The 27,637-nt window shown below is 35.8% G+C and overlaps 4 protein-coding genes and 1 pseudogene across 8 annotated transcripts; 4 read left to right on the forward strand and 1 right to left on the reverse strand.

The window, feature by feature from the left end:
- Positions 1-1,981: 1,981 nt before the first annotated feature.
- Positions 1,982-5,718, reverse strand: LOC125209159 (heterogeneous nuclear ribonucleoprotein Q-like). 3 transcript variants are annotated; one of them, XM_048108783.1, is made up of 9 exons: positions 5,597-5,718; positions 4,213-4,654; positions 3,979-4,095; positions 3,726-3,866; positions 3,452-3,631; positions 2,805-3,009; positions 2,483-2,658; positions 2,316-2,401; positions 1,982-2,236 (listed from the first exon to the last, which is right to left on the reverse strand). In XM_048108783.1, the coding sequence occupies exons 2-9, from the start codon at positions 4,576-4,578 to the stop codon at positions 2,095-2,097; spliced, it is 1,413 nt and encodes a 470-aa protein (XP_047964740.1). In that variant the 5' UTR covers positions 4,579-4,654; positions 5,597-5,718; the 3' UTR covers positions 1,982-2,094. The 3 variants fall into 3 exon arrangements, with proteins under 3 accessions (XP_047964740.1, XP_047964727.1, XP_047964734.1); XM_048108770.1 differs by having other exon boundaries at positions 2,316-2,404; XM_048108777.1 differs by lacking the exon at positions 5,597-5,718 and having other exon boundaries at positions 2,316-2,404; positions 4,213-5,565.
- Positions 5,719-6,981: 1,263 nt separating this feature from the next.
- LOC125209133 (vacuolar protein sorting-associated protein 8 homolog) lies at positions 6,982-15,905 on the forward strand. 2 transcript variants are annotated; one of them, XM_048108742.1, is made up of 19 exons: positions 6,982-8,457; positions 8,688-8,999; positions 9,083-9,271; positions 9,364-9,484; positions 9,560-9,717; positions 9,840-10,440; positions 10,537-10,601; positions 10,691-10,792; positions 10,925-11,067; positions 11,248-11,303; positions 11,831-12,474; positions 12,758-12,948; positions 13,052-13,358; positions 13,489-13,758; positions 13,863-13,972; positions 14,117-14,429; positions 14,647-15,054; positions 15,182-15,425; positions 15,525-15,905. In XM_048108742.1, exons 1-19 carry the CDS (start codon positions 7,048-7,050, stop codon positions 15,548-15,550), a joined length of 5,670 nt encoding a protein of 1,889 aa, XP_047964699.1. In that variant the 5' UTR covers positions 6,982-7,047; the 3' UTR covers positions 15,551-15,905. The 2 variants fall into 2 exon arrangements, with proteins under 2 accessions (XP_047964699.1, XP_047964706.1); XM_048108749.1 differs by lacking the exon at positions 15,525-15,905 and having other exon boundaries at positions 15,157-15,294.
- Positions 15,906-16,722: 817 nt separating this feature from the next.
- On the forward strand, positions 16,723-18,423 carry LOC125205824 (protein CURVATURE THYLAKOID 1B, chloroplastic-like). The gene is made up of 6 exons (XM_048104977.1): positions 16,723-16,934; positions 17,560-17,669; positions 17,752-17,838; positions 17,945-18,007; positions 18,095-18,132; positions 18,212-18,423. Exons 1-6 carry the CDS (start codon positions 16,796-16,798, stop codon positions 18,267-18,269), a joined length of 495 nt encoding a protein of 164 aa, XP_047960934.1. The 5' UTR covers positions 16,723-16,795; the 3' UTR covers positions 18,270-18,423.
- A 3,670-nt stretch (positions 18,424-22,093) lies between these two features.
- Positions 22,094-24,297, forward strand: LOC125205834. 2 transcript variants are annotated; one of them, XM_048104988.1, is made up of 4 exons: positions 22,094-22,404; positions 23,327-23,374; positions 23,757-23,804; positions 23,964-24,297. In XM_048104988.1, the coding sequence occupies exons 1-4, from the start codon at positions 22,147-22,149 to the stop codon at positions 24,048-24,050; spliced, it is 441 nt and encodes a 146-aa protein (XP_047960945.1). In that variant the 5' UTR covers positions 22,094-22,146; the 3' UTR covers positions 24,051-24,297. The 2 variants fall into 2 exon arrangements, with proteins under 2 accessions (XP_047960945.1, XP_047960953.1); XM_048104996.1 differs by lacking the exon at positions 23,757-23,804.
- Positions 24,298-24,302: 5 nt separating this feature from the next.
- LOC125224578 lies at positions 24,303-26,171 on the forward strand (annotated as a pseudogene).
- The last annotated feature ends 1,466 nt before the right edge of the window (positions 26,172-27,637 follow it).

Below are 27,637 nucleotides of genomic sequence, written 5' to 3' on the forward strand. Positions count from 1 at the left end.
GAGTACTAGTAGTATTTTTCAATTCAAATAGAATCATACATATATTTATTTAGTTCTTAAAAGTAGTACCCCATTCTATCCCATTACAAATGAAACGTTTTCTATTTTGGACCGTCCCATTAAAAATGAAGCGTCTTCTAAAATAGAAACAATACTATCTCTACATTTTCCTCTCTCTTCATTAACTTACAAACAACATTGTATAAAATCACGTGCCAGAAACCAAATGTTTCATATTTATTAGGACGGAGGGAGTATTACAGAAAAAATATAGTAAAACGCAATACACTACCTTTCTAGGTAACTCGACATACCAACAAACTGCATACTAGTATCTAGCGCTGGTAATTTTTGGCACGACACGAACCCGCACGAAATTAATGGGTACGTGTCAAGGCTTATTGGTTGGTGTCCTTATCGTGTCGACACGATAATGACACGAAAACTTCGTGTCGTATTCGCGTTACACGTTAAGAAATAATATTATATTATTATTTTTATTTATTTTAAAATTTTAAAATTTAATATAAGAAATAATATTTATATATTACTCCCTCCGTCCCGGATAATTCAGGTCACTTTGACCGGGCGCGGGTTTTAAAAATTGTAATGGAAAGTGGGTTGAAAAAGTTAGTGGAATGTGGGTCCTACTTTTATATATTGGTTTTATAATAAAATGTGAGTAGGAATGAGTCAGTGGAATATGAGGTCCACTACCAAAAATGGTAAAAGTGAAGTGGGACAAATTATATGGGACGGACCGAAATGGAAAACTGAGACGAATTATCTCGGACGGAGGGAGTATAATATTATTATTATTATAGTGTCCTTATTGTGTCGTGTCATATATTTGTTGTTAACGTGTCGTGTTGACCCGAAGTGGTTCGTGTTATGTTCGTGTCTGAGGGTAGCGGGTCGTGTTCATGTTCGTGTTTGGAGTTTTCTTAACGGATCGTGTTCGTGTTTGTTGTTATCGTGCCGTGTCGTTATCGTGTCGACACGATAACGACACAACACGCACGATTTACCACCCCTACTCGTATCGATAATAATCATATACTTCATCCATTCACAATTAACAGTTCTAAAAAATTAATATCCTCATAATTTTTTCTAAGTACTTATTCACTTTCAATTAATAATACATTTGATGAAGAGTTTTATAAACACATTCCATTAATGAAAAGTCTATTGTGACCCGACACAGCCCAAAATGAGCTTATTTGTTGGGCTTTGAGCCCAACTGGAAATGAATCCGTTAATAACAATACAAAATTTAATTGTGTATATCTCTGAAGAAAAATAGAAGCATGTGGAGCGCGCTACCCTTACCCGGCGGCATCTCCTCCGCCCCAAAGCGCCGTCAATTGGTGGCCGCCGCCAGAAATCAGGCGAGCAAGCAAAAAGGCGGTGAGGCGGAGCCGCGGCTGAGTGGCTCCGATGTATTGATGGCGCTCAACAGAGCCGCAGCCAACAAATACAAGGAGAAAGCGGTTAAAATCGTTAATGATGCATCAGCGCCACGGCCAGCGGCGACGGCGAAAGTGAAGGAGCAGGCACCTACGGTTAAGCCGCTTCGCATCAATTCGCAATGGCAGCATCAATTGGAGGAGCTCGAGACCAGACTTCACCAACTCCTCCCTCATGCCTGAGGTCAGCTTTGCATCTCCCAAAACCCTCAATTGTTAACCATAGCAATTAGCTACTTCTGATTTTATCATATTTTTATGATCTTCTCAAGTTATTGATACAATTCACACATTTGTGATTGTTGATTGTTCAAATTCATGTGAATTGTTTTTAATCAGAGAAGACTACGTGTCTCTATGCAATTCCACAGCCTTGTTGATGGCATTTCTTTTTAGTTTATGGCTATAATTTTGTCCAGCTAAGAACAAACTACTATATGAAGCCATGAACTCACCAGCATTCTTTCCCATTCGAAAAGCGAAAATAAATGGAAATTAACAATAGAGAGGGATTGAATTTTGCTCTGATTCACCAACTTCATTGGATATAACCAAAAAGTAGCTCAGGGTTATAATCATCTATAGCTAATCCAGGTTACATAATAACTCGATTCACTCCCTGTTTCTAGTAAGGCCTGTACCGTCTATTACGGTTGTTATCATCACCGCCATTGCCCCCGCCCCGTGCTTGTGATCCGCCACCATTATTACCCCTATCATTTCTCCGTGGTCTAACGGGCTGAGGAATCTGTACACCGGGCTGTTGTCTGCAATGTACATAAGTTTGTCACAGTGATGCACAGATTTCTTCATGCTAATTGCACTAGATATGATGAGGCAACTTACAGAACATAGCCGATTCGACCATCAGGTAGAACCATTGGCACCATCTGCATTCCTGCTGGCATTGGTCCCCTTCCATAAATCATAGGCTGCAGAAAATTGTTTCAGCATGTTTAGTACACGTGATCATCGGAGACGATAGAAACTGGGCAAAAAGAGCACATGACTACCTGCTGAAACCCACCACCACCGCCATATCCAGTAGCTATAGAGGCGTAAGGATTTACAGGTATACCACCAAATCCTGGATGGGGAATGTAGTTTGGAACTTGAGAGTTGTGGGAATTAGCTGCATCAAACTTCTTCTCAGCCTGAGGCTTTGCGAGGACGACTTCTAATACCTGGCCTGCATATGTGTTTACTAATATCATTCTTCGTCCAAAAAGTTGCTGAAAATAAAGAGTAAAGGCGTAGCTTTCTTGTGAATCATTATCATAACAAACAAAATTTGATCAAGTCTGAAATTAATGTAACCAAGTGATTTCAACAAACCATTTATCTCATATTTTTCAGTCTCTTTGACAGCTTTAAGGGCACTTGATCTTTCAGCATAATGTATGAAGCCAAAGTCTCTCTTCCCACCAGCTTTAGCAGGTGGCATAACAACTTTGGTGACTTCCCCATGTTGCTGGAAGATTTCCTTTAATTCTTCAGTAGTTGTATTTTCGGGAATGTTCTTCACATACAGGGCCTTGACCTAAATATACATAAAAGAAGAAAGTCTAAAAATAACATCACAACATGTATAAAGGATAGCAACATGAGTATCCTGCTCACTACGAACAGAAACATATGCATTTCATAAGCCCATATGAGCAAGAACAGAGAAAGAGCAATTATCAGTTGACCAGTGGAGGACAAGAGACTGTATTGTTACGTGTCAATTTTAATATTTTGCAATCGGTGCCTTATTGCGAGTGCCCTTAAAGTACAAATGCATAATGAGGATGAGGTATACTTAGGTCAGTAGTTTTTTAAGTCATAATGGCTTTTATGTTACTCCACAGAATGTTATCCAGCTCTTCAAAGAATGAGACTATATAAACTACTGTCTAGACTATGAGACCAGGATAAAGTTTTAAAATATCGATGTGGGGTTGTGGACATTTTCATAAGGAAATTTCAGTTTTGAATTATACCTGAGAAGTAGCAGCAGAATGATCAGGTGTGATCTTCGGGTCAGCCCATGTAACAGTTGGTGTGTTACCATCCAGCTTGAAACTTGCAGAAGACATCTTTTGCCTGGAATAGTCAGCACAAGCATTGTTGTAAAATTCCACAAAGGCAAAACCACGATTACGACCAGGGTTCTGAGGATCCTGCAGCAATAAAGTGAATAAGGTCAAAAAACGAGAACCTATGTGTTTGACTGATAGACAGCTAACTTTTTCACGATTAACTAGCCGCATATACCTTTATTAGCTCAATGATTTCAGCACCAGGACCTGTTGATTCAATTACTTTTTTGAATTCATCTTCACTCCATCCCTTTGGTACATTGCCTATGAACAATCTGTATTTAGTTTCGGAAAGTGAGCATCGTAGAGTCCTGCCCTGAAGTGAAGAAACATATGACATAATAAACAAAATTATTTTATATGCAGACCAGAGAATAACAAAATGAATATTCTCTCAATATTTTATGAGGCATAGAGGTGCAAGTCACCTTGAATTCCTTGTTATTTAATTCTTCAATTGCCTTTTGTGCCTCATCTTTTGTTCTGAAGGCTACAAAAGCAAAGCCCTTGCTTTCACCAGTATCCCTATTCTTCATGACCCTTATCTGCAAAATGATGAAGCTGTGAGTATTAAAGAGAAATGAAACAGTAAATGCATGAAGATATCTATTTGCTACAAACAATTTTGCAAGTAAAAATTTTCTTCCTATACATCCGCCGACCTCAAAGATTTCACCAAGGGGTTCACAGAGTTCCCTCAAGTCTTCCTCCGAAATATCTCGAGAAAGTCCTCCAATAAAAACTTCAGAGCCATGGGGTGGAAGATCAAGAAGCTCAGCATGTTTCTCTTTCTCCTCTTCGGTAAGAGATGTCGAGTTATCTTTATCTTCCATATCCCCAATGCTTATATCCGTTTTATCTGTTCCTGCAGATTGACCTTTCCCACCATCCTCGCTTCCAGTATCCTCCTGAGGCTCTTCTTCACCAACATCTCCAGCTCCTTCGTCTTCCATGACTTCTTCATCGTCTTCACTGTAGTTATCATCGTCTAGATCCACACGGTCCTCCACTTCAGTATTATCTGCCATGATTCTCTTAGGTTTCAAGTGTTGTCACACTATAAACACAATTCGAGGCCTGGACTGAGGACTCCACCAATAGAATCTGCATGCTCACATTGTTATTATGGCAGCTGGCAAAAGAGAAAACCATCTGCAGATTGCATTGACATGGGCTGACAGGCATTTAACTTTGAAAGATTTGACATGCATCATATGTGATATGCTAGGAAACAGGCCATCTCACTGCCATGTTTTTGGGTAGTAGAATATGGTAAACTGGAGAGTTTGGGTATGAAACCAGATATTCAGGGAACACAAATTTTCTGCTGCCACTTGCTAGATTTAGGAATGTGGTGAAAAAGGCCTCTTTGGTAGGAATTATTCCCCAAAATGAAACAAACACCATAAACTGGAAATCCATTTGACAAAATTCCTTTTTCAGAAAACCAAAGTTCACAAGAGGAATGGACTCAAATCAAGATCAATCCATTGAGGTAACATCCTAATCCAGTAAAGAAACCAAAGAATTGTGTTGGCCCCATGCTATATATGTATTTGTCATTGTATTATGTAGAAATTCAAAAACCAATAGAAAATTACATACATATATGTATATATAGTATACATGTATCTCAAAAAAGCTAGACACAAAATCCATACCAATCAATCCCCCCTTTCTACCCTTAGAAAAAAATGATAATTAGGGTAAATCATAAACCCTTATCAAATAAAAAATAAACAGCTCTAAAAAAAAATAAAAATCCCTCATTTTTCAAGTCAGCGAGAGCTCCAATTAGCAAAGATTTTCAACCCAAAAACACAATCAAAGGTAAACGGCTTTCAAGAGGGGTATGCATGTATGAATATAAGAGAGAGTCAGCGAATCAAGGGCAAAATCAGAGAAAAGGATATATATATGTATGTGTTTATGTATGTATGTGAGAGTAAACAGCAGCAGAGCAGAAGTATTGGAAGAAAGCAGGAGGAGATTTGAGAAAGACGAAAAATTTCTTTTTGATTTTTATGGGATTTGATTTCCCTTTACCTTTTTTGTTTCTGTGTGGAGTGTGAGATCTATCCGAACAGTCTGAGAGAGAGAGGCTCTTCTCCCTCTTTTATTTAGGCTGCCGCATTTCGGACCTAATTTTGCCCCCTTTCTTCTAGGGGTACATTTGTCTTTTCATGCTTCATCTTCTTCCTTGCACCATTTTGCACGATATTAATGTGTAGTCAGACCCATGGGAAAAAATAATGAAATATTGATATATTATTGTACGAAAAATATTCCTTCTGTTCTAAGGTAGTCGTGACATTTGTTTTGGATATATGATCTATGAAATTGATGTGTTAAAGGTTAAAGCGAGAGATTAAAATAAAAGAAAGGAAAAAAGTATTATAAGAGATGAAAAGGGAATTAAGTGCGAGAGAAGATAAAATTTTTGTAAAAAAAAATTATGATTCAACTATTTCTATAATGTTACGAGTATATATTACATTAATAAATGTACAAATACCGTGAATGCATTAGTTATGTGTGTAGAGTGGGTAAAGTTAGAAACTGTTGGCTTCTTATCTAGTTGAACCACGACCTTTTTTATACTCCTTCCGTATTAAAAAAAAATAAAAACATTTGAAAGGGCACAGGTTTTAATGCACAATTAATAAAGTAAGTAAGAAGAATTTGTAAAGTAAGATAGATGAAAAGAAAAGTGAGTAAAGTAAGATGGAGGAAAAGAAAAAATAGTGAAAATAGAGTTAGTGGATTGTAGGGTCCATATCCTAAAATAGAAATATTCTAAAGTTTTTATTTTTAAGGAATGGTCCCAAATGGGAATAGTTTCTCTTTTTAAAAAACGCAGGGAGTATCCATTAATAAGACGAAACATTGTTTTTTTACACAGGTTAAGTATACCGATTATAATTTAATGTAATCTTGTCATTTGAGAATCCTGGATAATAAATATCTTTGGGACATGTCCGATTTGAAAAATTATATCTTAGGATTAATTATGTATTATGTTTGCTTCAAAATATTGAATATTACGACTTAATCTTAGATGAATAATCTTATGATAATAAGTCGTAGCCATCCCCTCTCACTAAAATGAGTTCATAACTTAATTTTAAATAGGTAATCATAATGAATAATTACAACCGAACAATACCTGGTCTATAGGTTATTTATCTAATCTTTGAGCTAATCATATTTGATTTTGTTTACGAATAGAAAAATAATTAAATTAGTGGAATCTAAAATAGTGAGGTGGTAAATAAAATAATTTTATAACAATTAATGGGCCGGGTGATATGCTTCGTTAGGCCATGTTACGTAAATGGGCCTGGCCCATATTCCATCATGGGCTGAAATATTTTGAATCAGAAATGAAGTCCAAATATCCCTGAATTTCAGAGGATTGTGGAAGACGATGACGACGATCTCAATTGAGTTGCTGTTTTACTAGAAAAGTAGAAAGCCAATCGAAGAAATTACCGGTAATGGAGCATCCGATCGCCGCGGATGTGGAAATGGATATCGACTCTCTTCTCCAATCGCACGGCGGCGAAACCGACTCCGACGAAGAAGATCGTCACCGCCGCACCGTCGACGAAATTCTCCTCAACCATTCTTCTCCCTCCCCTTCTCCTCCTTCTTCCCCTCTCAGAGGTGTTGGCGATGACGATGGAAGCGACGCCTCAGCCAATTTGAGAGATCACGGACTATCGCATTCACACTCCGTTCCTTTGGTTGATTCGCATAGCTATAGGTACAATTCAGCATCGAATAGTAGTAGAGCGAACTTCGCGGGTAGGGTTCTGCCGCCGTTATTTGGTAATGGCGCCGTCAGATCTAATGCGAAGCCTGGGGCTGCGCTGGCCGCCGCTGCTGCTGCCTCTCGTTCGATTCCCACGCCCCACGCCACTGCTATCAAGTTGAGAAGAGCGAATACTGGCGTTCCCTCTCTTCAGAGCTCGATTTCTGAAACTGCGGAGAATTTTGATAGTGCTGCTTCGTCACTATCTGCTGAGCCTTCCGAAGTTGATCTCAGCCAGTCTCAAGAAGAAGGAGGAGTTCAGCTTCCTCTTGGAAATATCGATTCTGACTCCACGGGTGTTGGTGGTGGTGATGGTGATAGCGATCATGGGGCATCTTCTTCTGAAGATACGAATCAGCAGAAATCTGATGAGGATGCGACTCTGGAGACATCTTATGATGATGAAGAATGCACAATGCTAACTAGTAAACCTCGTCACGCTTCTAATATTCAAAGTGAAGAGGATCAAATTCCTGTAATTGAGCAAGTCTCATCTCCTTCGGCCGGTGAAGAGAATGTGCAATGTGCTGAAATTAGAGCTGCTGATGAATCTGGTGATGTGGCTTTACCTAGCCCAGCTTCGAGTGGTGTTGATTATGGCGAAGACATAATTAGGGGAGAAGCAGCAAGTAATCCCGAAAACACTGTGGCTGAATCCGAGGAATGTGATCATTCTAGTGGACATAATGATGCTGCACAATTACTTGAGGACTTGGTTTCACAAGGTGAAGAGGAGGACACCTATACAAAGTTGCAGCAGAAATCTGATTCTTCGGTGAAGCCACTTGACTTGGCTGAAGAAATTGAGAAGAAACAAGCATTTACAGGTTTGCACTACGAAGAGGGTGCAGCTGCACAGCCGATGAGACTTGAAGGTGTTAAAAGGGGCTCTACTGTGTTAGGCTACTTTGATGTTCGTTCTGACAATGTTCTCACCCGGATCATCTCTTCGCAAGCCTTTCGGAAAGATCATGGATCCCCCCAAGTCATATCTGTACATTTGAACTACATTGCAGTGGGAATGTCGAAAGGATCAATTTTTGTTGTGCCCAGCAAGTATACTGCGCATCATGTTGATAACATGGATACAAAGGTCTGCCGTTTATACTTATGTCTATTACTGATATAACTAATTTATTTTTTATGCTTGCTTAAGTTTAAAAAAAGAGAAAATGACCGATTGATTTGCTAATATTGACACTCTGTGTGGTACCTAATAGTGTCATTCGGTGTAGCTGGTCATAGGTTTGTAGATTAGACAAGATGGCATATTATGGTCTATTTATATTGCCTACTAAATGGTGTAAACGACTGTGCTTTCAGATGATACCCCTTGGTTTGCAAGGGGATAGATCTCTTGTCCCTGTAACTTCCATGTGCTTCAATCAGCAAGGAGATATACTCTTTGCAGGATATGGTGATGGTCATTACACTGTTTGGGATGTGCAGAAGGTCTCAGCACTTAAGGTTGTCACTGAACACAGAGCTCCAGTAGTTCACATGCTATATCTGGGCCAAGATACTCAAGTTACCCGTCAATTTAATGTGGTCAGTGGTGACAGCAAGGGTGTGGTCAAGTTGATTCGATTTACCGTGGTTCCGTGGCTCAATAGGATATCTTATACAAAACCTATGGTAAAGATCAATCATACATGAGGAAACTTTTTATAACCAATGTCAGCTTCCGTAGAACTGATTTACTTGAATTAATGTTTCAGAAACTTTTAGATGAAACTACTAGCAGAGTAGTATGTGCTTCTCCATTGCTATACAATGAAGGATATGGAGGTTCAATGCTGGCTTCGCAGAGTAGCTCCACAGTTTCTACAAGTAGTATTAGTAGCATGATGAGTGGCATGGTTGATGAAGGTGTTGTCATATTTATCACACATCAGTCTGCTCTTGTGGTAATGTTCTTTGGAAGGCTACTGATTTATTATTGTTCCTTATACTATTACTTGAGTGTATCTGAATCTTGTGGGTTTCATATTCTCCGAAGGCAAAAGTCATTCCCACTGTGGAAGTATATGCTCAAATTCCCAAACCTGATGGCATCAGGGAGGGATCCATGCCATATGCTGCCTGGAGATGTGGGTCTCGGTCGCTCACTTCATCCTCTGGTATGTGTGAATGAAGTTTGGTAATTTCCAGCAATGGCTGTTTCGTGCATATGTTAGTTTGATTTTTCTTTCCAGAAAATGCTCTTGCTGAGGCGTCAGATAAAGCTTCATTGCTTGCCATTGCTTGGGACCACAAAGTTCAGGTTGCTAAGCTATTAAATTCAGAGTTAAAAGTGCTTGAAAAATGGACTCTTGAAAGTGAAGCTGTTGGCCTGGCATGGTTGGGAGATCAGGTTTTCTTAATGCATCAATTGTCATTGTCGTAAAAATTATCATTCTCACTTGTCTGAAGCCTAAATTACAGTAGGTAAACATACAAGGAATAATGTTGAACCTTTTTTGTGAATATGTCCAGATGCTGGCCATCCTCACATCGACAGCTCAGCTCTGCTTGTATGCAAAAGATGGAAATTTGATCCACCAGACTAGCTTTTCCGTGGATGGCTTTCGAGGGGATAATTTGATTTCTCATCACATATATTATACGAACTCTTCAGGGAACCCTGAGAAAGCTTATCACAACAGTATTTCTGTTAGGGGTGCTACTATGTATATACTTGGACAGGATCATCTCATTGTTTCTCGCCTTCTCTCATGGAAGGAACGAATTGAAGTTCTACGAAAAGCGGGTGACTGGATTGGTGCCTTAAACATGGCGATGGCACTTTATGATGGTCAATCATACGGTCTTGTAGATCTTCCCAAAAACTTGGATGACTTGCAAAGAACTGTTATGCCTTATCTTGCGGAGTTACTTCAGGCATATGTTAGTGAAGTATTTTCTTACTTATCTGTTGCTTGTTACAACCAAAACACAAAAGAGGACGAGTACAATGAGATTAAGGAGCAATTCATCCGTGTTGGTGGTGTTGCTGTTGAATTTTGTGTGCATATCAGGAGAACTGACATACTGTTTGAAGATATCATGAGTAAATTTGACGAGGCTCACCAAAAAGGTGATTTCCCCACGTCTCTTGGATGTAGTTAGGGTTATCAATGAGAAAGATGACTACATGTATATAATTTGGGGATGCTTTGTTTTCTTCTTTTAGAGACATTCTTGGAACTCTTGGAGCCATACATTTTGAAAGATATGCTGGGATCTCTTCCACCTGGGGTATCTCTAATATTAGTTCTTTCAGCTTTCTTTATTTTTCTATTTGTTTTCCAGTAACTTCCGTGTTTAGTAATTGCTACTTTTTGCAGATCATGCAAGCATTAGTGGAGCACTATAGCAAGAGAGGTTGGCTACAGCGAATTGAACAGTGCGTCCTGCACATGGATATTCTGTCCTTGGATTTTAATCAGGTTGGGTACTAAGTAACTTATTTCATCTGTTAATTCTAGTATGAAAGCTCATTTTACCTTTTTCTTCCTCAATCCTAACTATGGATTCATTTTTTACCATGGAACTAGTATTGTCTGATAATTGTTAGGTAGGTTGTCCGCTTATGCAGGGAACACAGGTTGGATTGTGCGTTGATATATCTATTTAACAAAGGCTTAGATGATTTTAGGACACCTCTTGAGGAGCTCCTGCTAGTATTACGAGATAGCACGAGAGAAAATGCCACTTCCCTCGGGTAATTTGCTATGGCTTATAACTAGCATCTGTTTGGATTATCTAAGGGCCTATGAAACCTTCTTTGCCTGCTATCTTTGATAAATTGTCCTATCTTTCCAAAAATCTGTTGATGGGTTCTTCTGCTTTCTTTCCCATTATTTCCCTGTCAAGATCATTAAATTGTTGCCCTTGGAAGCAGGTACAGGGTGCTTGTCTACCTGAAGTATTGCTTCCAAGGTCTTGCTTTTCCTCCAGGTATGTGTTCAAATTCATCATGTTTGTGCTTTTGAGTAGCTCGGGATGACAGGATGTAACAAACTTCTGAATCTGTGGCGGGGTAATAAGGTGATCATTGATCTTTTTGTCTCCCCTCCCATTGTCTGGTGCTGGAGGGGTTGTGATGCAATATGATTTGTAAATCTTTGATGAACATTTAGTTTTACGATTCTCATTTGTTAGTTCAAACAGCTCAGCCTCTTTATGTTTCTCTCTTCATACTGGGCCTTTTAACTGGAAAGCCTCATTTTCCCAAATGCAATCTTGAATTAGTTAATTTTTAATTATTTGAACCGAAAACACCTTTAGTGGATGTTTTAAGGACATCGCAACTGTCAATATATCAATAAATGAGTTAAAGGAATATGTGGTATTACTTCACAATATACACTGGTTTAAAAGAGAACAATAAATTGCGGGCTAGAGTTTAATCTCAGATATTGTACTTATGTAGGCTAAAAGTCGATGTCCAATAACTGTGTATTGAGCTGTAACTTTTTTTGCAGGACATGGAAATCTTTCTCCTCAGCGTGTGACCTCTCTTAGAAAAGAACTGTTAGATTTCCTATTAGAGGATTCAAGTGCTCCAAATTCATGGGCTGTTACGAGTTTATCATCAGGCGGAGCCTATGCGAACATGCTTCATCTTTTACAGTTGGATACTGAAGCCACTCTACAGGTTCTAAAATTGGCCTTTGTAGATGTTGAACTATCTACATCGGGCCAACCTTCTGAGGAAGCAACTGATATCAACATGGAGTCAGATGCTAGTGACAAATTGATCCAAAGAGTGGTGGATATTCTTGCTGGTATTCTTGATGCTGGTTACTTCATGTCCGACAGTCCTGTCTGCAGCACTGAAACAAATTCGGTAGAAGTTTGGCCTTCAAAAGAAGATGTAGGCCACATGTACGATTTTATAGCTTACTATGTGGCTTATGGGAAAGCTACTGTATCTAAAGATATTTTAAGTCAAATCATACAATATTTTACTTCAGAGGTCAATATCTCGGATACTCTGTCGGAGAAGGTGACTGATATCTTCAGAAAGAGAGAGAAACAACTGCTTTCTCTGATACAAGTGGTGCCTGAGACTCAGTGGGATGCTCCTTATTTGTTGCATTTGTCTGAGAAGGCGCAGTTTCACAAGGTATTATTACCCTTGTATTGGATACTTGTTGACATTTGTTCATATGCCTGTTGCATACGTACAAAGCCTCATGGTTGTATTCCAGTTTCATTAAAAAATGTATGACGTGGGAGCTAAAGAGAAATTAAGTTTTAAATGTGTTGGGGCTCAAAGTGTGTCATGTTAAAGTCATTTTAAGTTAAGTGACTATTTCTCGTGTTTGCGTTTTTGGATGCTCTGCTTCACCATAGAACTAAATCTTTCTTACTGGGATGGCATTGAGATATCTAATTTCCTTATGCAGGTGTGTGGCTACATACATGCAATCAGTCATCAATTAGTTGCTGCTATGGACAGTTATATAAAAGCAATACAGGAGCCTGTATATGCATTCTCTTTTATCTATGAAATGTTAAGGCTGCTTGATGGTGAAGAATCCGATGCTTTTGAATCAGCTGTTATTTCTCGCATTCCATATCTTGTCAAACTGAGCAGGTAATTTTATTAATTTATTTCTGTTTGAACTTGTTATATTTGGGATTCATTTACTAGAGAGTAATTTTATTCTTTGCTGATGACCAATTCTTGTACTTTGCAGAGAAGCAACTTACTTTCTAATTACTGACCATTTTTCCGGAAGAAGTGCATATATTCTGTCTGACCTTCAGTCTCACCCAGAAAGCCTTTTCCTTTATCTAAAGACTGTTATTGAGTTCCAGACAACTGGTACCCTTGACATCTCTTGTTTGCAAGATGTTGATACTTTCGATTATCCTTCTCCAACAAACTCTAAGCTGCAGTCAAATGGGGTCCAAGCTTATCTGGAAGCAATATCTACTTCCCTGAAGCTTTTACATAACAACCGAGTTAATGTGACTGATGAAATGATGGAGCTGTATTTTGAGGTGACACTTTCTGAATCTTATAAGTGATGCTTTTACAGAAGGCCAGCTACAGGATTTTAGTTTTAATTTTATTTATCTTTTATTTTCTGAAAAGCAGCTAGGAATAAATGTTGATATTTAACTCCTGCAGCTCTTATGTCGATTTGATCGCAAATCAGTACTCAAGTTCTTGGAAACTTCTGAAAGCTATAGAGTGGAACACTGCTTAAGTTTATGCCAGGAATATGGCATAACTGATGCTGCTTCATTCTTATTAGAAAGGGTTGGAGAGGTTGGAAGTGCCCTTCTTCTAATTCTTTCTCATCTCAGTGAGAAGTTTGTCATGCTTGATGAAGAAATCCAGAGAGCAATTTCTTGTCCAGTTGTGGATAATCTAAATGCACTTCTGAAGAAAAAAGTGGTATTTTGAGACCTGCACTTAACTTTATCCTCTGCCCTTGTGATTAATTTCCTCCCATTTTATCTTGTCTCTCAGCATTATTAATGCTTCTAGTACTATTGCAGGTGGCTGAAATACTTGACATTGTCCGTGCTTGTATTGGGTTATGTCAGAGAAATAGTCCTCGTCTGCAGCCTGAAGAGTCTGAGTCCCTCTGGTTTCAGCTGCTTGATTCGTGAGTCGATCTTTTCTGAAATATGTGTTTATTCATTTGTACTCTTTTGAGTCCAGGTGTCAGACTTCTTCTTAACTTCATATGTTCTTATTAAATAAAAAGTGCTGTAATGAATATTCACTCTTAATTGTTCTTTTCATCTAGGTTTTGTGAGCCATTGATAGATTCCGGAAATGCTAGGGAAACACTTAAGGACTCACCTACTGGATCAGTAAATCCAGAAGAAGAGGCGCAGACATTCAAATGGAAAGTCTCCAAGTATGGTAAATGTGCACACATGGCGAGGAAACTGTTCTCCATTTTCATTAAAGAAATTGTCGAGGGAATGATTGGATATGTTCGGCTCCCACGAATCATGTTGAAACTTCTTTCTGAAAATGGAAATCAAGAATTTGGTGATTTTAAGCTTACCATATTGGGGATACTTGGGCGATATGATTTTGAAAGAAGAATTCTGGTGCGTTTCTATATCTTAAGATGTATTATGAGTAGTCTAGTTCACCTTCGAATAATATTGCTTGAATGCCCTCTTTTGTATTAGGTTGTAGTAATTTTCTTCCCACCAAATAATTCTAGTTGGATAGTGGATATATTCCACTATAATGGTATCAAGAGGTAGGATATATTCCTCATATCAGCTACTCCTCTTACTATATAATGGTTTTGCAATGCAGGATACTGCAAAAAGTTTGATTGAGGATGACACATATTATACAATGAGTTTGCTCATGAAAGGAGCTTCTCATGGTTATGCCCCTAGAAGTCTTGTTTGTTGTATCTGTAGCTCTCTCCTTGCCAAAAATTCTCTGGATTCTAGCATTCAAGTATATAGTTGTGGTCATGCAACACATCTCCATTGTCAACTCGAGGGAAACAGGGCCTCATTTAGTGGGACCTTAGTAGGATGCCCCATTTGTACTCCAGGAAGTAAAACTCAAAAGTCTAGTGGCATGCATAAACTTGCAGAGAATGGATTAGTGAGTAGCTCTCCGTCAAGTATGAAGCAACCACGTAGCACACCTCTTTTGCATCTTCACGATCCTGAATTTGGAGATAATTCCTTTGGCTCCCATCCATCAAGGGTATGTTATCATTTGCGTATTTTCTTGTGTTATATACTGTATTAGGCCTCATTTCCTCGCTTTTCTTGTCATTTGCTGAAAAATTCATATTATGACATGTAGCTGTCTCTAAACTTGGTTGCAACAGTTTGAGCTCCTGCATAGCCTTGAAGGAGATCATAAATTGATTCAGATGGAAAACACGCCTCAGTTGAAACTTGCACCGCCAGCTCTCTACCATGAAAAGTTAAAAAAGGGAATTGATAACTCGTCGGGAGGAAGCACGAGCCGAGTTTCTACAACAGAAAAAACAAATAGTAAGCAACTCAGGGATGTGAAACTGAAAGGATCGCCATCTGTGCGATTCCCCCTGAAATCGAGCATTATATTCGGTAAGTTTAGCACTCCCCCTAAATCAAACTTATGATTTATTAGATTAATCAATTAATCAAGACTGGATGAGTAATTGATTCTTCCTTTTCATTTTAAAGGCAAGGAAAAGATTAGGAAGAGGTGATTTAAATCATTCATCTAGCTGATTATATACAACAAGAGAGCTCATCAAAGATACATATATGGAAGTGCCTTCCACCCTCCGATTTCTGCTCTCAAAGTAGGTAACAACATTTTGGCCCTCTTATAGTGCTCTTGTTAACTGTAAATTGGTGTCTATAACTGTATTGGTAGTGTACATTTTTGTAAGTGGTGAATAATGTAAGTAGAGTTATAGCTTCTTAATTGATCTATGTTTTTGTTGCCAAATGGTTGTGGTAAAATCAGTCTACAGAGCTGTATGATTGTATCTTCAAATTTTCTAGTTTTGCTGTTTGCTGGATGTTTACATGGAAATCCATCACCTCTCTTTCAGAATATTAGCATCCAAACATAATAAGTAACACTCAGTTTGCATTTGATCCATCTCAACTATAGATACAAGCTAACAGACTGTCTCCCCCATTGTACTTGTTTTAGTTTTAAAGAATTCGACCTTAGACTAATTTGAACTATAACTAGTTCAGTTTACATGTTTTTTGCCTTGTTTTGTACTCTTAGTTATACAATTGTTTTGATTTTTGAGATTATTTAATGCTTGTTGTCTATTACTACTACCTTTCACTGTGCAAACAATTTGTCGTTTTCGAATCTCCAAACCGGCAGTAGACGATGTCAGTGAGTTGACGATGAGCTTCTTCAGTCCGACTCCATAAGTTCCATTTCCAAAATCCGCCATTGTACGATGTAATGCATTCAACCAGTAAAAATGACAATAAAACCAAAATAAGACCATAAAGTTTTAAACTTTTATGCAAACATTTATTAGAGTAAACTCCAACCCCTTACTAAAATTGTCCTTGTATTTACTTGTGACTTTATATAGCAAGAATAATCCTTGGTGATCATAGAATATCAAAGTGCTTGGCCTATAAAATTAAAAAAAATGAAGACACATTTTCCTCCAAATTAGCTTTATGGAGTATATTTCTTTATGCCCCTTGCCCATTTTTGTATAGGGACCTGAAATATTTTATCCACAGCAACACCATAAAATGGCTATCCAAGTGCCACGTCACCATTCTACATTATCCATAAGATTACCACGAGTGGTTTTCCTTTACTCCATCATATTTTCTTTTCTAAAACAAAAAACAAAGAAAAAGAATTAGAAAAAAAAAAGAAATTCAAATACTTAGATAATATTAGTAAGTGAAAAACAAAGAGAGAAGAGAGGGCAGCTTTATTTTATCAGGATTAATTAGAAGGAATGGCCTCAACAGCATTCACCCCTCTCTCTCTTTCTTCTTCATCCAAGGCTCCTCGTCTTCAACCCGCCGCCACCGCCGCCGCCGCCGCCCAATGTGTCACGATTCCCACTCCTCACCTCGCCAAGACCACCTCCTACAGTCAGTCCCCTACATCTCCATCATTACTTTATTTAATTATGTATTAGTTGATGTATGTGTATTCATAAATAGGATAGTGTTGAAAAAATAACCAAATCCTAATGTATAGTAACAATTAACTAAGGTAATTTCAACATACAAATTAAATTATTTTTAGATCGTTCTAGCTCAAATGAGTTCATATATTTTGTTTAAATTAAAACGATCTTAAAATGACCTATTAGTATCCAATGATCTTCGTATTTTAAATCTTGTCCTTCTATTTTTTATGTAATGGTTGAAATTTGCTCTAAAAAATTACTCCCTCCGTCCCCGATTAAGAGTCATACTTTGACCGAGCACGAATTTTAAGAAATGTAAAGAAAAGTTGGTTGAAAAAGTTAGTGAAATGTGAGACCCATTTTTTTATATTGGTTTTATAATAAAATGTGAGGGAATTGTTTAGTGAATGTGAGACCTACTTACTATTTATAGTAAAAATGAAGTGTGATTCTTAATTATGGACGGACCAAAATGAAAAAGCGTGACTCTTAATCGGGGACGGAGGGAGTATGCATCAGAATTTATTTAATTTTTTTTTATCACTGGTCTTTATAAAATGTTTTGTGTGCCCCATTGATCTCAGGTAGGAAGAGTGGCCGGAATGTGGTGGCCATGGTTACCGGAGAGGCATCGACTGACGTTGCCTCAACTGAGACTGACACTCCTGAAATAGTTACAAAAATTCAGGAAGCTGTAAGAACTTTTCTGATTTTTCTATTTCATGTATCGATCTTTCTATTAATTAATTAAGTAATTACTATATGTATATTTGCAGTGGGATAAAGTTGAAGACAAGTATGCCGTTACTTCTCTGGCGGTGGCAGGACTAATCGGACTCATTGCCAGTGCCGGAGTTATCTCTGTAAGTATATTATTACTACATGGCAAAATGCCGGAAAATCATTAAGTTTGATTAAATTTTGGTTCGTCTTGGAAGTTTAATATATTTTCCTCATTGAATTTGCAAGGCTATTGACAAGCTTCCACTCATTCCTGGAGTTCTCGAGCTCGTAGGAATTGGATATACTGGCGTAAGTTCTTTAATTTCGTCTAATTAATTAATTACTTACAAATAAATTAATATTGATTAATCGTCCTTTTGTTATATTTTGGTGCAGTATTTTGCATATAGTAATCTGTTATCCAAATCGAACAGGTTTGATTTCATCTCGTATTCTACAATAGATTAAATTGATTAGACAAGTTTAGTGACTCACTGCAAAATTAAATTTCAGGGATGCTTTGATTGAGAAAGTCAAAGGTACATACGATGATATAATTGGGAGTAGCTGAGACCAGAGCTAGCCATGTAACATATACAGTATATTTTAATTATCGTTTAATTTCCAATCGGCTGTAATTGTTCATCCTTTTTCTCTCAGTTTACTTGCTTATTCTATAATTTCAAATAAATAAATAAGATAATAGATCGTGTTTTAATTTTTAATTAATTTGTAGAATTAATTACGTCAACAATGATATTGTGGGCTTTTGAATTATTTAAGCTATCACAGTGCTGACAATTATTTTAATCTATTTGATTTTCGTACTGTATTGTTTGCGAATGGTACTAGTTGAATTTAGGGATGGAGAAAAATATCGAAATGTTGAAATACTGGTCTTATCGTATCGAAAAAATACTAAAAATATACCGTGGTTTTTGGTGCGGTATGATACCTTACCGAAAGATTTCAGTAAGGTGACGGTATGAATTTTCATATACCATGATATACCGCTGCATACCGAAAATCGGTATATACTGTAAATTAAAGTATATACCGTAAAATATAAATATAATTATATGTAAAATATATTTTATATATTTTAAGATTATAAAATCTATTGTGAAATATAAATATAATTATGAATAAAATACATTATACTATTTTTTATATTATAAAATATAAATAATATTCTAAAAACTCATATTATTTATTTTCACTGATGTTGAAAGTAAGGTATACTGCAAAAGTACGGTATACCGAACTTCGGTAAAGTATACCGAAAATGAGGTACGGTATAGGTATGAAAATTCACCGTACCGAAAATAAGGTATACCGAAATTCGCTATAACGAAAATTTTGGTAAGGTAAAGGTATGATTTTTTCGTATACCGAATTTACGGTATGGTGGATTCGGTAAGGTATACCGTACCTACCACTCCTAGTTGAATTAAACATTAAAGACGAGCTATCGATTTCGAGATGGCTAAAGATATACTATGTAAATATATAAATACAACGATTCCTATTTTAGCTAGCAATATTTCCATATCATAAATTAAAATAATTATGAGATTATGCTTATTAAACACTACCTCTCTTTGCTAACAAAAAGTCAGACAACAAAGGGTCCACTTTGTTTTTTCTCTAATCTCGATCGACCGAATTACACTAACGCACGTAGTGAGACGACTTAATTGACTCAAATTGTTAACACGTCGATTCCGAAGATGTCATCGATTAATTATTCTTTATACCGAAGACTTAAATTGTACTATGTAATTAGTTGGAGAGATCGAAAATGCAATTTTGGTGTTGTGCTTTATATAAAGGTTTTATATATAACTCATTATTTATAATGATGAATTATACTATCTCTCCGTCCTCAAAGAATATACACTTTGAATTTTGCACGGATTCTAATGCAAAATTAGTAAAGTAAGACAGAGGTAGAGAGAAAAACTAATTAATGTATTATTAGTGAAGAATGAGTCTCACCTCATTAGAGAGAAAAGAGTTTCTAAAATAAAAAAATGCATATTTCTTGTGGGACGGACTAAAAAGAAAAGAGTGCATATTCTTGTGGGACGGATGGAGTATTTTTTTATGCAAACTTCCCAAATAAATTGAATATAAAAATAATTAAAAAAAAATTCCATCCGTCTCTTAAATTTTGTCACACTATGACCGAGCACGATTTATAAAATATAATGGAAAGTAAGTTCAAAAAGTCAGTGGAGAGTGAGTCCTACTTTTATATATCACTTTTATAAAATATATGAGTTGGAATGAGTTAGTGGAATATGAAGTTCATTACCAAAATTAGTAAAAAAGTGAAATGTGACAAAATTTTGTGCGACAGACGAAAATAGAAAAATGAGACAAAATTTAAGGGGCGGAGGAGGGAGTATTTTTTATACAACCTTCCAACACATTGCAATAATGTCTAGGCGTTGAATCAAATTAAGTAGCTCTCCATTTTTTTGTCCTAGCAAGTGGCCAAATTTTGTAAGTCGAATCATAAAACGATGATATAACTTTTCTTCATCACACACATTTTACACAGAGAGAGATGGAAGGAATGAGAGAGATCGCGAGATCCTACTTCGCGAGAGCAAGCAAGGCCGAGAAAAAATCGATGAGACAATCCTTCGCGAAACTCGACATCAACGGCGACGGGAAGATAAGCCTGGCGGAGTTCAAGAAGAAGTTAAGGCTGGCGGAGTTAAAGAAGGAGATGAGCGCGAATGACAGTGCGGAGGCCTTGTTCGTGTTCGATAAGTTCGACTTGAACGACGACGGGTGCCTCGATTTCAACGAGTTTCTGTGCCTTCACTACATCCTTGATAATAAGGTGCCGGTGCCCGAGTGCGACGGCTGCGGGGAGGTTCTCGGGGGCCCTTACTTCTCTTGCTTGCCTTGCATCGGACGAGGCGCCAATTCGTACGACATATGTTGTTTGTGCTACCGCAGCGGAGCCGAGTCGTCGCATGAGCACTCGCTTGAGGACATGGTGGATCATCACGGTCTCATCAAGCTCTTCAGGGATGAAAAAGCTAAAAACAAGGTACTCTATGCGTGAAATAATGTCTCATTTTACCATTTATCGTTTAAAAGCTTTTTTTATCCTACTCCCTCCGGTTTCTATAATTTGTTACCATTTGATCCGACACGGGTTTTAAGAAATGTAATAGAATGTGGGTTGAAAAATTTGGTGGCATGTGAGTCCTACTTGTATATACTACCTCCGTCCCCCATAATTTGCTACACTTTGACCCGACACGGGTTTTAAGAAATGTAATGGAAAGTGAGTTGAAAAAGATAGTGGGATGTGAGTCCTATTTTTAAAGTATTAGTTTTATAATAAAAATGTGAGTAGGAATGAGTTAGTGGAATATGGGGTCCACTACTAAAAATGGTAAAAGTGAAGTGTATCAAATTTTCAGGGACGGACCGAAATGATAAACTGTGTCAAATTTTCAGGGACAGAGGTAATATTAGTTTTATAATAAAATGTGAGTGGGATGAGTTAGTGGAATATAAGTGCACTACCAAAAATGGTAAAAGTGAAATGTGACAAATTTTTAGGAACGGACAAAAAAGGAAATATGTGACAAATTTTCAGGGACGGATGAAGTATTTTATTTAGTATCACAGGACCTCATAAGTACTTTATGAAATCACTATAAACAAATTTTTATTATAAAACTAGTAAGTAGTTCTTCTGTCCATGAATAATCGGTGTATTTTGCTATTATGTTTTTTGGGTGGCACGAGTTTTAATAAGAAATCGGTAAAGTAAGAACAAAGGAGAAAAAAAGGTGGGTAAAGTATAAAAGATAAACTTTTCATTATTAGAAATGAAACTATTTTATTAAAGACATCTTAAAACAATAAAATGAGACAATATTTTGTAGACAGAGGGAGTTCTATTTTTGTAAAGGACCTCTTATTCTACTAAATTTATATTACTCACATTTTTATATAGAACTAAACATACAAAATTAGGATCTACCTTCCATTATCTTTTTTTCATTCACTTTCTATTATATTTCTTAACATGCTTGGTCAAACCAGGCCTTGTATTAGTAGACAAAAAGAGTAATAGTAATATATAAAAATAAAACTCGTCTCCCACTTAATTAACAGATACTACCATTAATTGTGTGAGGATATTAACGATGTTGTTGTAACATGAATCCAAACAAAAGGAAATGGAGGAAATTCGCGAAATCGCAAAGGCCCTTCACCAAGCCAGCTCTCCTGAAGTCCAAGAATTAGCAACCGAGTTCTACCAATCCCTGGACTCGGACGGAGACGGCCGAGTCGATCTGTCCGAGTTCCTAGCCTTCATGACGGAAGTAGGCTTTTCCTACAAGTAGGCTTTTCCTAGTTTGTTCGACGAGCTCGACATAGACAGCAACGGCACGCTCGACTTCTTCGAAGTCATGACGCTCCTCTACATCATCAAGAGCGGCCGCCCTCAATGCGACTGCTGCGAAAAAATCATCCTCGGTGTGTTCTTCTCCTGCGCCGTGTGCTTTAAGAATCCCAAATCCTCGTTCGATCTCTGCAAGGATTGCTACGGGACGGGGAAGTACCACCATAAACACGGCGGCCGGGCTCAGTTTTTGGACAGTCATACGTTGTTGCAGGCTATGAAATATCCGGTGGTTGCAGATATGTCAGGCGTAACACTTCATGAGGTAATTCTGATTTTTTAGAGTGGATATTTTTTCATCATTTTAGTGTTTTAACTCAAAGATTCCAACCTTGGAGTAATTCTAGGATATATATTGGACATTGTTTCATCATTTTAATTTCAAAGTTGAGTACTGTATTTTTTGAAGGGATATTAGCATCTAATATCACGAAACTTTTAAAAAGTTGGATTTTTTCCACGAACTTTAAAATTGACAAATAATATCACGAACTTCACCTTGGGTTTGTTTCTTCCCACGAATAAAAAAATTCATGTTATTTTAATAGATTGAAGAACAATTTTTGAGGGTGTGCTTCAAGAAAAACTATCTTCAAATATTGGAAAACTTGAAACTTTCGAAATTGTTGTCGAGAAATTACGAAAAAAAAATCGGTATCATAGTATTATTTGTGGGAATTTTTTCATTCTTGGGAAAAAACAAACACGTGGCAAAGTTCGTGATATTATTTGTCAATTTTAAAGTTCGTGGGAAAAATCCAACTTTTTAAAAATTTCATAATATGAGATGCCAATATCCTTTTTCTAAAGAGAGAAAGAAACATTATGATTTTGTACAATAATTAAACTACGTCGTTTAAGTGAACTGGCGGTCAGATGTAGACATCTCGGTACATTTAGAATTATATTGGGCGATTTTTTTTTTTTTTGGAAATTTACTAGTACATATTAAAAGTTACTAGAAATTTTACTAAAATTATGATAAAAATCTGAATTGGCAAAAAGTTATGAGTATATTTATAAATTTTTGGTGTATTCATTTCGAATATGATATTAGTCTTAAAATCATCAGGGAAAAAATAATAAAATACACAAGATGTAATATTCAATTGGAATTAATTAGTGAATAGTGCTGTCCTTTCCCCCCTTTATATGCGGTAATTAAATCTGTTGCTTGTTGGCTGCAGGCAGGGAATGGATCCACAAATGACATATATCCATCAAACTCAAAGTGGGTAAGTATGCAAAAATTTTTGTTATTTGAATTTTGGAACGAGAAAATATGGAAAATTAGTTTATGAAACTGATACTCCCTCCATTTCTTCATAGTTGAGTCATTTCCATATATAGAAACTTTTTCCTCTCTCTTACTTTATTCTCTCTACTTTATTCATTTTTTACTTTATTCTCTCTACCTTTTTTCTCTTTCTTACTTTTTTTATCTATTTATTTAACACACTCAACATTTTATTATAAAAGTAATATATAAAAGTAGGACCCACACTCCACTAACATTTTCAACTCACTTTTCATTACATTTCTTAAAACCCGTGTCCGGTTAAACTGGGACGAATTATGTGGGATGGAGGGAGTAAATCTCTTGTTTGTTGGCTTCAGGCAGGGAATAGATCCACGGATGCCATATATCCATCAAACTCAAAGTGGGTAAGTATGCAAAATTTGTTTTTATTTGAATTTTGGAACGAGAAATTATAGATATGGAAAATTGGTTTTGTGAAAATGATACATCAAAACAAGCATATAATAGATAAAATGAAATTCAATTTGATAAACACATGATTGGTCTTTGTTGATGCATCTCAGAGCAAAAGGAAGGCTGCATATTATGCACTTGACACAGCAGTCAAATTCGGGACCCTTTCCACCTTCGGCCTCTGCACTATTATGTGACAATATTTATATGAGAGAACCAAATAAATTCATAAAGAAATACTAATGATATTGTACGCACAGTCTAACAATGTTGATTGGACTACTTTTTTTCTTTCTTGTTCATGTAATCTTTATCTTTTGTTTTTGGGTGGATATGTTTACCGTGAAAGACAAAATATAAAATGATGTACGTAGTACTAAGAGATAACTAATTATACATTATTTTTTTTTTCTTATTTTATTCTCTGTGTTTAAAAGAACCGTATCGCTATGGAAGGAGTATGTTTATCCTTGTACGGTACTACACCCTTTGTCCGCCAATTAATGACACATTTTAACTCGTCACAGATTTTAAGAGTTGTTTGATTTTATAAAGAAAATGAATGAACAAAATTAGATGAATATTAATCCTATTTTTATATATTATTATTATAATAGAATGTGAGTGTAATGAGTTGGTGAAGTATGAGGTTCACCTACTAAAATAGATAAAAGAAAAATGTCTTTTAGGACGTGTATTCATAAATAGGATAGTATCAAAAAAATGTATAACCAATAACTAAGGTCATTTCAACTTACAAATTAAGTTATTTTTAGATCGTTTTAGCTCAAATGAGTTCATACTCTTCGTATAAATTAAAACAATCTTAAATGACCATTTGACATCTAATGAACTCCGTGTTTTTAATCTCATTCTTTCATTGTTTATGTAATGGTTGAAATTTGCTCTTAAAGATTATGCATTAGAATTTAGTTAATTTTTTCATCACTGGTCTTTATAAAATGTTTTGTGTGCCCCATTGGTCTCAGGTAGGAAGAGTGGCCAGAATGTGGTGGCCATGGTTACCGGAGAGGCATCAACTGAAGTTGTCGACGCTACCTAAACTGAGACCCCTGAAATAGTCACAAAAATTCAGGAAACTTTAAGATCTTTTATGATTTATCTATTTCATGTATCGGTCTTTCTATTAATTAATTAATTAATTAATTAATTACGATATGTATATTTGCATTGGGATAAAGTTGAAGACAAGTATGTCGTTACTTCTCTGGGGTGGCAGGACTACTCAGACTCATTGCCAACACCGGAGTTATCTCTGTAAGTATATTATTATATGGCCGACTGCCCCAAAATCATTAAGTTTGATTAAATTTTGGTTCGTTTTATAAATTTAAAATTGGGCTGAAAAACTATAAAATTGAGAATTTTCGCATTTAGTTACATTGGTAAATGATTATTTGATTGTAAAACTTTTAACTTCGAGCAAATTTTGACTTAGCATATCGATTTTAAATTGATCTGATTTTTGGCTGATGCAAATTTCAATGCATATTAGTGTTAATCGCATAACTCTTGATTTTATCTGATTTTACAATTAATAAAGATTTTCGATGCATATTAGAACAATGTTGCATATTAATTGCTAAAACTATGCGTTTTGGCTATATCATCATATCATGTCTGCGCTAATAATTCAAAAACAAAAATGGTTAGAAACTTGGAATGATCCATTAATACTAGCTAGTTTCTAAATTCATATTGTATGTTTATTTGTTTAATATATTTTCCTCATTTAATTTGCAAGGCTATTGACAAGCTTCCACTCATTCCTGGAGTTCTCGAGCTCGTAGGAATTGGATATACTGGCATTAGTTTTTTAATTTTATATAAATAATACTCCCTCTCGCGCCTGAAAATTTGTCATCTCTTTCCTTTTTGGTTCGTCCCTAAAAATTTGTCATATTTAATTTTTATCATTTTTGGTGGTGGTCCCTACATTCCACTAACTCTTTTACCCTTACATTTTATTATAAAACTAATATATAACAGTAAGACCCACGTGCCACCAACTTTTTCAACTAATTTTCTATTATATTTCTTAAAACACAAGTAATTCATACTAAAATACCATGGTACAAATATATTAATATTGATTAATTATCCTAATTTTATATTGGTGCAGTATTTCGCATATAGAAATCTGGCCTCTAAATCGAGCGGGTTTGATTTCATCTCGTATTTTACAATAGTTTACATTAATTAGACGAGTTTAGTGCTCACTGCAAAATTAAATTTTTAGAGATGCTTTGATTGAGAAAATAAAAAGTACATACGATGATATAATTGGGAGCAGCTAACACCAGAATAATGCCATGTAACATATTACTTTTCAATTATCATTTAAATTCCACTCGACTGTAATTGTTCATCCGTTTGCTTTCTATATAATTTTAAATATATAACTAATAAACTAATAGATCAAGTTCTAATTTTTAAGTAATTTTTAGAATTAATAACGCAATAAATATTATGTGGACTTTTGAATTAATTAAGCTCTCACAAGTCACAATGCCATCAATTACTTTAATTTATTTTATTTTTTACTGTATTTTTTGTGAATGGCGTCATGGTAATACTAGTTGAATTAAACAAATAATTCTATTGATGTAACATATACCCCACTCGACTGTAATTGTACATCCATTTCAAATTCAAAAATAAATTATACTTATAACGTACTTAAGCTTAAAGTTAATTATATTTGAACTTTAAACAAATTGTTTAATCATAACTGTCTACAATAATGTCAAGTTTAAACCTAATTTTCCGTCGTTTTATAAGAAGATTCGTTACAGTGATAAATAAATTATGTTAATCGTATCATTGAGATTTAAGAATACATTGATGTATTATTTTATAATCGTGGTTGTTCATTAATGACAAACTATAGGCGAGCATTTTAGTTGTTCATTAATGACAAAATATGGCCGGCTAAGCTTGTGACTTTGGTCTTTTTCAATAAAATTTATTATCATTACTCAACCAAAATTAGAGTATTACTAGCGGTTTATTTCATTTATCTATTTAATTTGATTCTAATACATTAAAAAAAATGTTATTGCAATTTTTAATTTCACAAAATTCACAAAAATTCAAGCTTAATTTATTATTTTATTCATTTATTTAAAATTATAGAAAAACGAGAAAATCGAGCTTTGATTTTTATGAATTTTGTAAAAATTTAAAATTGCAATAATATTTTAATGTAAAATCAAACTAAATAGATAAATTGAAACAAACAAGAAAACGGTGTCAAAAAAGGGGTGTTCATATAAATAAGCCAATAAGGATGTAAGATATCTTTTTTATTACGAAAAATTTATCTTTTTATAAGAGGAGTATAACTAAATAGTTGTTCAAGATTTTAATGTAACATATATACGATGATTTAGGAGTATCACTTAATTGTTGATAACAAAATGACAAAATATATTCACTCCATCCCCTAATAATAGGCACTAGTTGACCAGCTAGTTTTAAGAAATATAGCGAAAAATGGATGGAATAAGGTAGTTGAGTGTGAGTCATAATTTTATATATCAATTTTTTAATAAAATGTGAGTGAAATAAATTGGTGAATGTGAATACATTACCAAAGATAGTAGTAAAAAAGTAAGGATGTCAATTAATGGGGGAGGAAAAAAAGGGAAAATTGATGTCAATTAATAAGGGACAGAGGAAGTAACATTTATTGTTGGAAGGAAGTATAAGTTAATTGTGTGAAATAAACTCTTTGGGTGCGTTAACTTCAAATTTGTGTGAC

The sequence above is a fragment of the Salvia hispanica genome, chromosome 1 (assembly GCF_023119035.1).
Source record: "Salvia hispanica cultivar TCC Black 2014 chromosome 1, UniMelb_Shisp_WGS_1.0, whole genome shotgun sequence".
NCBI lineage: Eukaryota > Viridiplantae > Streptophyta > Magnoliopsida > Lamiales > Lamiaceae > Salvia > Salvia hispanica.